This window comes from Schistocerca americana, chromosome 2 (genome assembly GCF_021461395.2).
Source record: "Schistocerca americana isolate TAMUIC-IGC-003095 chromosome 2, iqSchAmer2.1, whole genome shotgun sequence".
NCBI classification, from domain to species: domain Eukaryota; kingdom Metazoa; phylum Arthropoda; class Insecta; order Orthoptera; family Acrididae; genus Schistocerca; species Schistocerca americana.
Genome location: NC_060120.1, coordinates 450,416,405 through 450,428,509, shown reverse-complemented (window position 1 = coordinate 450,428,509; position 12,105 = coordinate 450,416,405). Strand labels below are relative to the sequence as shown.

The following is a 12,105-nucleotide window of genomic DNA, read 5'->3' as shown; positions in this document are numbered from 1 at the left end:
CATGTTACCTATTGTCGTGTGGCGGGATTTACACCCAACGTCTTCTGGGTTGCCTCCTTCTCGTCTTGTGCGCAATCCCCTTCTTAGCGCCCACGACAACTGTGGACCCTTTCAACACCTAAAATCCAGCACAGTAGCCAGTCCGGTGTGGTGGGGTCGTCATGTACCCTCTTGGTGGTAGCCCCCTGACCACGCAGGGATCGCACTACAGATGCCAGAGCTGTTTCCTACCCATGCATGTCAAGGAGTATGTGCCCATCTTGTCTGGGGCACGGGGACTCCGGGCAACGGGATATTGGCCAGGTACCCGTTGCTTTGGCTGGGGGCCGCCCTTGGGGAGAGCCTTCGTTTGGAGTAGGTGGCATCTGGGCGGATGTGGCGCAATGAAGCGCAATAAATCACACCAAGCTGATGGTCGCACGGCCACCAACGTCTCTAAGTGAGGCAGAGTTGAGTTTGATGCTGCGCAATATGACCCTCAGTCGTTCCCCTCGTTGGCTGCGCCATGGGAGTGACGCAGATCTAGTGCCAAGCGGGAACCTTACGTACCGCAATACCTTGTCTGCAGCAGGACTGATGGTGACTCCTTTCTTACGACGAAGCCTCTGTTTTTTGTGGAACACCTGGAGGATAAGTTTGGGGAAGTGGCGGGGTTGTCTAAAATGAGGAATGGGTCCATCCTCCTCAAGACGTCCTCCCCAGCCCAGTCACGAGCGTTGCTCTTGTGTGATAAGCTGGGTGACGTCCCTGTTACCGTCACTCCCCACAGTAGCTTAAATATGGTCCAGGGGATAATTTACCATAATGACCTCTTGTTACAATTCGATGATGAGCTGAGAGCCGACTTGGAACGACGTGGTGTACATTTTGTCCGTTGTGTACATAGAGGACCCAAGACCAACAGGGTGGCCACCGGTGCCTTTATCTTGTTCTTCGAGGGTGATGTCTTGCCCGAGAAGATCAAGGTAATTGTTTACCGTTGTGAAGTCAAGCCATACGTCCCTCCCCCGATGCGGTGCTTCCAGTGCTGGAAGTTTGGGCATATGTCCTCCCGTTGCCCATCCAGCACTACATGTCGAGACTGCGGACGCCCCTCTCATCCCGATTCTCCATGTGCACCTCCGACTGTGTGTGTCAACTGTGGGGAGCACCACTCTCCATGCTCGCCGGATTGCCCCGTTCTTCATAAGGAGCGGAAGATAATGGAATTTAAGACCCTGGACCGGCTTACTTATCGAGAGGCAAAACTGAAATATGAAAGGTTGTATCCTGCTTCCATTTGAACATCTTATGCTGCAGCCACGTTATCATCGCCCACGCGAGCGACGGTTGTCGCCTCATCTGTGCTGCCTTCAGTGGGCCCTCAGGGCCGTGCATCTCTGTCTGCCCCCTCGTGTCTGGGTGCAAGCCTTCCTCTGTTGCCCCCTTAGCAGTTGGCGGCAAACCCTCTTCTGTCGCTCCCCCCACGCTTACTTCGGGAGTGAGATCTCCTCCAAAACCGGGGGGCTCGATCCCTCCCCCTCCTTCTCCGCCGGCGTTGCCGGTTCCTCTCTCACGGAAGGGGTCCCTCGGGACTCACCCTTCCTCCGTTTCTTCTCCTACCCATCCGGATGTCAGCCAGTGGCTGAAGGTTCCGCCACCTGCTGGTCGTAGGGCTTCTGCATCGTCGTCAGCCTCCAACGCTCCTTCAGAGAATCTCTCCCAGCCCTCTCACCCTAAGGGCAGACGCGAGAAGGAGGAACGGAACATGTCCAAGTTGAAGGACGTTCCGGTGGTTTCAGTACCGCCTGCTGTACATAGTCCTGGCTCCGGGGATGAGGTGGAGATCCTCACCTCTGCCACGGATCTCGCCCTCACGGAACCCTCGGGGGCCTTTCCTATGGACACAGCTGCCTCTCCCCCAGTGGCGGCAGTTGGCTCTGAGACGCCGTCTGCCTCTTAGTCGCCTTCACGCCCTCCCAGTCCCTTCCTGCTTCCATTCTCCAGTGGAACTGCGGTGGTTATTTCCGCCACCTGCGTGAGATCCGGATGCTTCTGAGTGTTTCCCTTCTGCATTGCCCTGCAGGAAACTTGGTTTCCAGCAATGCGGACCCCCGCCCTTCGCGGTTATCGGGGATACTATAAGAACCGCGCTGCCTGTCAACGAGCGTCAGGTGGGGTTTGCCTCTTTGTTCACCACTCTGTCTGTAGCTCGCCAGTACCCCTTCTGACGCCTTTAGAGGCAGTCGCTGCCAGGGTTGAGCTCTCGCCGGCTATTACTGTTTGCTCTGTTTACATTCCTCCGGATGGGGAGCTCCCCCGACATGTCTTGGCTGCGCTGCTGGCTCAACTCCCGCCACCATTGCTGCTGCTGGGCGATTTCAATGCCCACGACCCTCTATGGGGTGGGACTGTCTCTGATGACCGCGGTCGGGCCGTGGAGCATGTATTGGCTCAGCTCGACCTTAGCCTCTTGAATACCGGTGCTCCCACTCATGTCAGTGTGGCCCATGGCTCTTTCTCGGCCATCGATCTGTCTCTTTGCAGCCCCGGACTTGTCCCATCTCTCCACTGGAGAGTGCATCCTGACCTGTGTGGTAGTGACCATTTTCCCATCTATTTGTCACTGCCCCAGTGTCATTCTTCTGGGCACCTGCCCCGCTGGGCTCTCAACAGGGCTGACTGGCCGACTTTTACTTCTGCTGCAACCATTTAGTCTCCCCCACAGGGTGACATTGACGAGGTGGTCCGTGTCTTAACCAAGTCAATCATTTCGGCGGCCGAGGCTGCCATCTCCCGTTCTTCTGGACTCCCTCAGTGGAAGGCTGTACCCTGGTGGTCACCGGAGATTGCTGAGGCTATTCGCGACCGTAGGCGGGCTCTCCAGTGTCATAGGCGGCACCCATCTCTAGAGGCCCTCATCGCCTTTAAGAGGCTCCGTGCCTTGGCCCATCGTCTTATTGCACAGCGTAAGCAGGAGTGCTGGGAGAGGTATGTCTCATCCTTGGGCTCCCGTGTCTTCCCCTCGCTCGTGTGGTCCCGGATCCAGCGGATTTATGGATACCAGACCCCTATGGGTGTCCCTGGGATCTCCTTGGACGGCGCTGTCTGCATGGACGCAGCCGCCATTGCTGAACACCTTGCCTCGCACTTTGCTAAGAGCTCTGCGACCGCCACTTACCCCCCGCCTTTCGCTCTCTAAAGGAGCGAGCCGAGCAGACGCCGTTATCCTTCCACACGCGTCGTTCTGAAAAATACAATGCTCCTTTCAGTGAGAGGGAATTCCTCGCTGGCCTTTCTGATTGCCCTGATACAGCACCAGGACCGGACTGCATCCACGCGCAGATTCTGAAGCATCTCTCCAGGGACTGCCAGAGACACATCCTCGCCATCTTTAACCGCATTTGGAGCGAGGGCGTGTTCCCGTCGCAATGGCGAGAGGGTGTTATTGTCCCCATCTTGAAGCCCAGTGCGGACCCACGTTTTGTGCAAATTGCTCGAACGTATGGTGGGGCGGCGTTTGTGTTGGGTCCTTGAGTCGCGCAGTCTCCTCGCTCCATCCCAGGGTGGCTTCCGTCGGGTCCGGTCTGCTACGGACAATTTGGTGCGGCTGGAATCTGCTATCCGTAAGGCCTTTGCCCGACGTCAGCATCTCATTGCTGTATTTTTTGATCTGCGGAAGGCGTATGACACCACATGGAGGCATCACATCCTTGCTACGTTGCATGAGTGGGGTCTTCGTGGTCGGCTCCCGGCTTTTCTTCAAACCTTTTTTTTGCGCCGCTCTTTCCAGGTGCAAGTCGGTGCCGCCTCTAGTTCATCTTATACACAGGAAAATGGGATCTCGCAGGGCTCGGTGTTGAGCGTCTCCTTATTTCTAGTGGCCATTAATGGTCTGGCTGCCGCCTTGGGGTCGTCGGTGTCTCCTTCTTTGTATGCCAACGACTTCTGCATCTCCTTTAGCTCCACGACTACAGGAGTCGCCGAACGCAGGCTGCAAGTAGCCGTTCGCAAGGCAGCATCATGGGCTCTGTCTCAAGGTTTTCAGTTCTCTGCAGCCAAGACTCGAGTTACGCACTTCTGCAGGCGTCGGCCGGTCCACCCTCATCCTGAACTTTACCTCGACGGCCACCTGCTTGAAGTGGTGGACACTTGCCGCTTCTTAGGACTCGTCTTTGATGCCCGGCTCACACGGGTTCCTCATATTACTCAGCTGAAACAAAAATGCTGGCGGCACCTCAACGCCCTCCGCTGCCTGAGCCACACGTCTTGGGGTGCAGATCGCTGCACGCTGTTGCGATTGTACAGAGCCCTTGTGCAGTCCCGGCTTGATTATGGGAGCCTGGCCTATGTGTCTGCATCACCCTCAGTGTTGACGATGTTAGACCCCATACACCACTGTGGGGTTCGGCTTGCAACTGGCGCTTTCCGTATGAGCCCCGTGGATAGTCTACTGGTGGAGGCCGGGGTTCCCCCGCTGCGGATTCGCCGCGATCGACTGCTCACCGACTATGCTGCCCACGTGCATTGCTCGCCGGGCCATCCCAATAAAGAAATTGTTCTTTTCATTACACAATAAATTTTCATACTTTCATGATAACAATAAGCAATAAGCAAGAAACAGTGAGTAAAATGTACAAAATTCAGATATTATTGTAAGAAATGTGCTACAAGAATGGTGGTGATATGATACATGTGTAAGTACTACTCCATTTCAGCAATGTCAGTTATGGATTGAAGTGAGAGAAGATGTATGTAATGTTATATCAAGAAGTGCCATGATTTTTGTTCTCTGCTATTTAACCCTTAGAAGAATTACATCTACAGAAGTTCAGCTTTAGTTATAAACTGGAAATCTATGTACATACGAGCAGAACTGTGGAGATAGAAGATGTGGAAAACACTAAAAGTTCCAAGGAAGCATCTATTCCAAGGGATCTGGATGTGTCACAGCTAAACCCAAAATATTAGGACTTGAATTATTAGCAGAAATGAGAATTTACAGATCAATTATTAAAAGTAGTAGCTTCAGAGAGGAGAGCTCAGTGTAAAAAATCAATAATTAAAGATATATCATTTGCTGAAGTAATAAATACGATATTCGACTGGGGTAGTGAAATCAACATGTCAAAAAATGTAGTTGATCAAAAAATGTAGTTGATCAAAAATGCATGAACTGGGGTTGTAACGTACTTCCTATATTGGGAGTCGAAGTTATGTAGGAGGATTACTGGAAAAAAGGGTAAATCTACAAGTGAAGAAGTACTGCTTAAGTTTTTAATAGAAGGTGTGCCTTTTACTCAAAGTATAAGTGGTTGAACCAATGTAAGGGAGTGTTAACTTGAGTCTATATCATGATCAGAAAGATACAAGCATTCCTCCTCCTCCTCATTGTTTTTGTCTGCTAGTGTAGTGGCAGCAGTACCTGCATCAGTCCTCTACTGCACAGTGAAAGACAGCACTCACTCTTGTGATGACCATAGGTAGCATCAGAAATATCATATGGCAATAGCTGTAGCAGTTGATGACTGCAAAGTTGGACAAATAAAGTGCAGATATAGTTGCAAGATATGTCACAGTACGCACTGCTGCTGTCAATATTAGTCTTCACTGAAATACATTGGTTCCAATCTTTCTTCTTTAAGCTATCATAGTTGGAGGGCATTATTTCCAAACATTAAGTTTCTTGATTCCTCATGTCTTTTTAATTAATGTAATTTTCATTTTGTCTTCTGTTTGGACCCCAGAAATACTTGTCCCTCTCCTCCCTCTACCCGTCCCCCGTCCCCCGTCCCCGTAAGAAATATTTATGTGATGAAAGGAGAAAATATAAAAACGCAGTAAATGAAGCAGGCAAAAAGGAATACAAACGTCTCAAAAATGAGACAGACAGAAAGTGCAAAATGGCTAAGCAGGGATGGCTATAGGACAAATGTAAGGATGTAGAGGCTTATCTCACTAGAGGCAAGATAAATACTGCCTACAGGAAAATTAGAGACCTTTGGAAAAAAGAGAACCACTTGTATGAACATCAAGAGCTCAGACGGAAACCCAGTTCTAGGCAAAGAACGTAAAGCTGAAAGGTGGAAGGAGTGTATGGAGGGTCTATACAAGGGCGATGTACTTGAGGACAATATTATGGAAATGGAAGAGGATGTAGATGAAGATGAAATGGGAGATACGATACTGCGTGAAGAGTTTGACAGAGCACTGAAAGACCTGAGTCGAAACAAGGCCCCCGGAGTAGACAACATTCCATTGGAACTACTGACGGCCTTGGGACAGCCAGTCCTGGCAAAACTCTACCATCTGGTGAGCAAGATGTACGAGACAGGCAAAATAAGGCTTCAAGTATATAATAATTCCAATCCCAAAGAAAGCAGGTGTTGACAGATGTGAAAATTACCGAACTATCAGTTTAAGAATTCACAGCTGCAAAATACTAACACGAATTCTTTACAGACGAATGGAAAAACTAGTAGAAGCCAACCTCGGGGAAGATCAGTTTGGATTCCGTAGAAATGTTGGAACACGTGAGGCAGTACTGACCTTACGACTTATCTTAGAAGAAAGATTAAGGAAAGGCAAACCTACTTTTCTAGCATTTGTAGACTTAGAGAAAGCTTTTGACAATGTGGACTGGAATACTCTCTTTCAAATTCTAAAGGTGGCATGGGTAAAATACAGGGAGTGAAAGGCTATTTACAATTTGTATAGAAACCAGATGGCAGTTATAAGGGTCGAGGGGCATGAAAGGGAAGCAGTGGTTGGGAAGGGAGTGAGACAGGATTGTAGCCTCTCCCCGATGTTATTCAGTCTGTATATTGAGCAAGCAGTAAAGGAAACAAAAGAGAAATTTGGAGTAGGTATTAAAATCCATGGAGAAGAAGTAAAAACTTTGAGGTTCGCCAGTGACATGGTAATTCTGTCAGAGACAGCAAAGGACTTGGAACAGCAGTTGAATGAAATGGACAGTGTCTTGAGTGGAAGATATACGATGAACATCAACAACAGCAAAATGAGGATAGTCGAATTAAGTCGGGGGATGCTGAGAGAATTAGCTTAGGAAATGAGACACTTGAAGTAGTAAAGGAGTTTCGCTGTTTGGGGAGCAAAATAACTGATGATGGTCGAAGTAGAGAGGGGATAAAATGTAGACTGACTATGGCAAGGAAAGTGTATCTGAAGAAGAGAAATTTGTTAACATCTTGTATGGATTTGTGTCAGGAAATCGTTTCTGAAAGTATTTGTATGGAGTGTAGCCATGTATGGAAGTGAAACATGGACGATAAACAGTTTGGACAAGAAGAGAATAGATGCTTTCGAAATGTGGTGCTACAGAAGAATGCTGAAGATTAGATGGGTAGATCACATATCTAATGAGGAAGTATTGAATAGAATTGGGGAGAAGAGGAGTTTGTGGCACAACTTGACAAGAAGAAGGGACCAGTTGGTAGGACGTGTTCTGAGGTATCAGGGGATCACAAATTTAGCATTGGAGGACAGAGTGGAGGGTAAAAATAGTAGAGGGAGACAAAGAGATGAATACACTAAGCAGATTCAGAAGGATGTAGGTTGCTGTAAGTACTGGGAGATGAAGCAGCTTGCACAGGATAGAGTAGCATGGAGAGCTGCATGAAACCAGTCTCAGGACTGAAGACAACAACAACAACAACAACAACAACATAGTTTTCAATCTTGATTTGCTCACTGGATTTGTTATTCTTCTGTGCTATCTCCGTTTTCTGGCTGTCTCTTGTGTTATCCACCTGTTAGTTTTTGGCGGCTCGCTGTCGATGCTCTTGGCCAGTCTCCACTGCTTCTCAAGTCATTTTTGGTTTAAGTCTGATTCCGGGCACTAGGCAAAGCTTGTCAAGTTTGCTAAATAGGATGGTAACTAAAACTAGTGCTACGTGATTGTTAATTTTGGAATCCAAACAGAAACACATCCTAACCAAATATATTTTTTACTGTGAGTGAGATAACTACAAGTAATGATCGTATTCATGGTGCTTGTTTCTAGCTATCTGAAACCCTTGATTTGTCCACTTAGTGGGATCTACTGGTGTTGCCCACTGTAATAGCCAATGCTTTGGTGCCTGTGCCAGCTGATTAATGACATGACTGCCCCTGTTTTCCACCTGGACCTTTGTCTGCTGACTGTTTACAGTCCACTGGCCCACCAGATTGATTGGTGTTCTATATAGTGGTTGATAGCGTCAAACACTCCACTATGCCATGTTGATGGTGGCAGCCACTTTCTCAAGCACATCCCAACTAGGTAATTGGGCTTGTGGTATGTCTCTCAACCCATACTATAATAATGACTTTGGCATCATCCATACTTCGAAAAGCAATTAGAATGATTTCTGTAATTTCTGCAGTATTACAGTGCCAGAGCAACAATGTTGTGTTGGAGAGGCAATGTGACATCCCATTCCAACCTGGGGAGCCAACCAGTGGCATCAGGGCAACTTACTAGTTAATTTATGCCATGCTGATAGGCTTATAGATGAAGAGCCTGATGAAGATGATAGCTGTCATTTGACTGCCAACATCAGTTACTAAATATTCTGTAACCATGAGCATTGTCCTTGAAGGGTTTCTGCCAGTACCTCGCCTCCTACCTTCCAAACTGTGCAGAAGCTCTCCTGCGAACCTTGCAGAACTAGCACTCCTGAAAGAAAGCATATTGTGGAGACATGGCTTAGCCACAGCCTGGGGGATGTTTCCAGAATGTTTCTCATTCTGTGCACAAGATACATTGCAAGAGGCACATTATAATTGCACAGCTGGGGTAAACCTTGAAGTGCCATGTCCAATGCTCCATAGGACTGACCTCACTATTTTATCTAATGGTTAATTTTAAGTCCTGTAGGTACATTGTGAGTTTACTGCCCGTAATATTTCATCAGCCAATGGCTGCAACTTTTGCAGCAATTCATGTAAGTGATTACTAGAAGGTAGAAATATAGTATGCCACCAGACCGGGTCTCAAGTGGCACACAGTTGCCATGCAATAGAAGAAGAAATACCATAAATAGATGTCCCAAGTTTCTTCTGCTGTGTTCAAGACAACGATGCTGGTGTTACTGACTGTTTTTGTGAGTGCAACAGTTGTAATAATTGCTTGTTACTGATTTGCTGTACTGTTACCTGCTGCTCCAATATTTTTTCCCGTCTGTGATGCTACTCTTATTGCTGCTACAGCTACTGCTGAGGCTGGGCTACTGTTTCCACAATGCAAGAAATTGTGGATCCGTAGTGAAAACACTGCACATGGAGAACGTTCCTTCTCACCTGTCCACCATCTATAGTGATAGTATCACTCGAGACAGTAACTACATGGAATGACAAAGCTGTGAAAGTCACTAGTTAAGCTGATGAGAAAAATGCCACAGTGAACCAGCAGACTACATAAAATCCAACAACAAACCAAATTTATCTCTAGTCAAAGTTCAGAAATTCATAATCATAAATGAGGAAACAGAATTGGGTGAACTAACAGCTACCGAGATGTGACATTACTGTGAGCTTCACTCATAACACTGCAGTGCTACACAGCAAGCTGTGCTGTCTATTTAAGAAGTTTTCCTGAGGCCATAACTACTCTAATGCTGACTTGCTAGAGGTTGTCATCCATAGTCTGTGCAGGTACCTTTTGTGGTCAGAATTGGAAGATGCTGGTTCATACTGTGCTAATGTCTCTGCTTTCAAGTCCATATCAATATTGGTATGACCATTGGGTGTGCCCAATCCTGCGCAAGAGCTATGAGCGTTGGATGGAAACTTGAAATACCATTGTCAAATGTGATATGCCAGTAGGTTGGTATCGATACTTGATATCACACTGATCTTATATTGTGTGTGCAAGAATAGCTGTAGCCTGTCTACAGTGACTGTATTGACCATCAGTGTGATAAAGTATTGTATTTACACCCGGTGACGTGTGGGCAGTCATAAAGGAAGCGATGATTTGAAATCTGCTGAACCTACAGTAGCTATGTGTAAAATATAAATAGAACAGTAGGCAATAGTAGATTAACACCTCTGTAGCTTTGCAGCTTAATACACCAGGAATGTCTAGCAAATAAGGTACACACTTTTGTCAAGGTATGTATACCTAAAACATAACTCAGAAACAGTGAACTTTTTCCATTTGGCGTTAAGATATAGTGTATTAACTCTTGATACCCTTGATAAAGCCTCTGCTTTTGCATCTTGTTCTGGCATTTTGTAGCTCTTTTTTATTATTTTTAAATTTTTCAGGATTTCTTTTGTGGCTTTTCTCACTCTTTTGTTATTTTGTTGCAGTTACAATGACTCTTCTAACTCCTTTAATCTCTTGTGAGTTTTTCTTGGCCATAATTTGATTTATTTAAGTCCTGGCCCTTCCATTTATAAGCAATGGAAATCTAGGATGGAATGTAAAAACATTATGGAAAGGAAAGTTGTTACTCACCATACAGCGGAGATGCTGAGTTGCACAACAAAAAGACTGTCGGAGTATAAGCTTTCAGCCAATAACACTTTGTCGAAAAAAAAAAAAGAAAAAAACACACACACACACACACACACACACACACACACACACACACACACGTGTACAGATGCAACTCACGCACTTGACTGCAGCCTCTGCCTTCAGCTGCAGTCATGTGAGAGTGGGTTGCGCTTTGTGTGTGTGTGTGTGTGTGTGTGTGTGTGTGTGTGTGTGTGTGGCCTTGTTGGCCAAAAGCTTTTATATTGTGATAGTCTTTTGTTGTACCTATCTGCGACTCAGCATCTCCACTGTATGGTAAGTAGCAACTTTTTTTCATAATATAGTTATTGTTATATTTCATTAAACATTGTTCTAAACGTAATGATTGCTTTCTGTTTTATTGGAGTTACCTAATATTATACCGCTTTCTTTTGTAATCAGTTTATCTTCTTTTTGCTTGTAAGACTTATGGTGTAGGATTGTGATGGCTTGTGCAGTGTTTTACCAATACATCTTCTTACATTTTTTCTCTAACTTCCTTTTGACCTCTGAAGAAAGAGCCTTCAGGTTAGAGACCACAGGGCTATTATTGATAATTTTCAAATCACAATCTGTTCATACTTTTGGTTCACAATCTTTTGTCCATCTCCCCTCAAGCTTATGTCTGAATTTGTCATTTCTTTTCTTCATCACTCAGTTTTTTTGGATAAAAAATACTAATAAATGATCTTTGGCCCAGAAAGGTTTAATGTTTTTCCTTTTTTGTATTAAGGCACAACCAGCAAGTCCAACACATTGTGAGGTTTCATCATCATCATATGATTCTGAGTCAGATGATGGGCATGCTGGATCTCGTGAACAGGAAATGGAGAGACAATACCGAACTTCCCTGCAGCAAGCACAACCAAATTCAGACTTTATTTTGGCTGGCACTTCAGAGGAAAGTGAGGTATGTACTTTCTACAAGTGGCTCAAGTTTTTTTAATGAGTGAGTAATGCTAACTATGTGAGTCATACTACGTGGGAACCTAAGATAATTTAATCTCAGTATTGCCAGCAGCTATAAAGATTAAGTTGTATAGAAGAGCTAAGTGAAAAGTTCTTGGCCTGACACAGAAATGTTTTTGGTACCAAGGAAATTTTGTTTTTGTAACACTGGTGTATGTGTAAGTGTAGACTTTCTAGACATATATTTCTGAAGATAAGCTCTTGGGTTTTCAGCCAGGTGACAATGTTGAAATACCACAATATTTCAACATATGTCACATCCTTTATCTTCTGTCAAACTGTCAAGACACTGAGGATGTTTTCTTATTTATAAATGAGAGATTGTTTCCAACCCTTTGTGTGGCTGCCAGTGAAGTCTGGGCTTTGCTGGGTGCATAGTAGGAGTGCTTGCATGGGCACAGTTGATCACCATTCTGGGCTGTTTACCTAAATACAGCAATAAAACACTATTCTGACCACTACAAGATCTTTGTGAAGGATCCATTGAACCTACATATCTGGTATCCCATGTAAATATGGTCACCAGTTCATCATCAAACAATGCCTGTAACTTACAGTACTGCATGAAATACGTTAGATATGTATCTTCAGGGAAACAAAAATTAGTTATATCAGAGCACAACCTCAACAAGAAC

General features: G+C 45.9%; 1 protein-coding gene across 6 annotated transcripts in view; it reads left to right on the top strand.

The window, feature by feature from the left end:
- LOC124595634 overlaps positions 1–12,105 on the top strand; it is a 316,080-nt gene that overhangs the window by 181,009 nt on the left and 122,966 nt on the right. For all 6 annotated transcript variants that reach the window (XR_006978228.1, XM_047134463.1, XM_047134461.1 and 3 more), the window contains one exon: positions 11,235–11,411. Coding sequence is in view for 5 of the 6 variants with exons in the window: in XM_047134463.1 (XP_046990419.1) it covers positions 11,235–11,411 (177 nt within the window). In the remaining variant the exon portion in view is untranslated. The remainder of the gene's footprint in view (positions 1–11,234; positions 11,412–12,105) is intronic.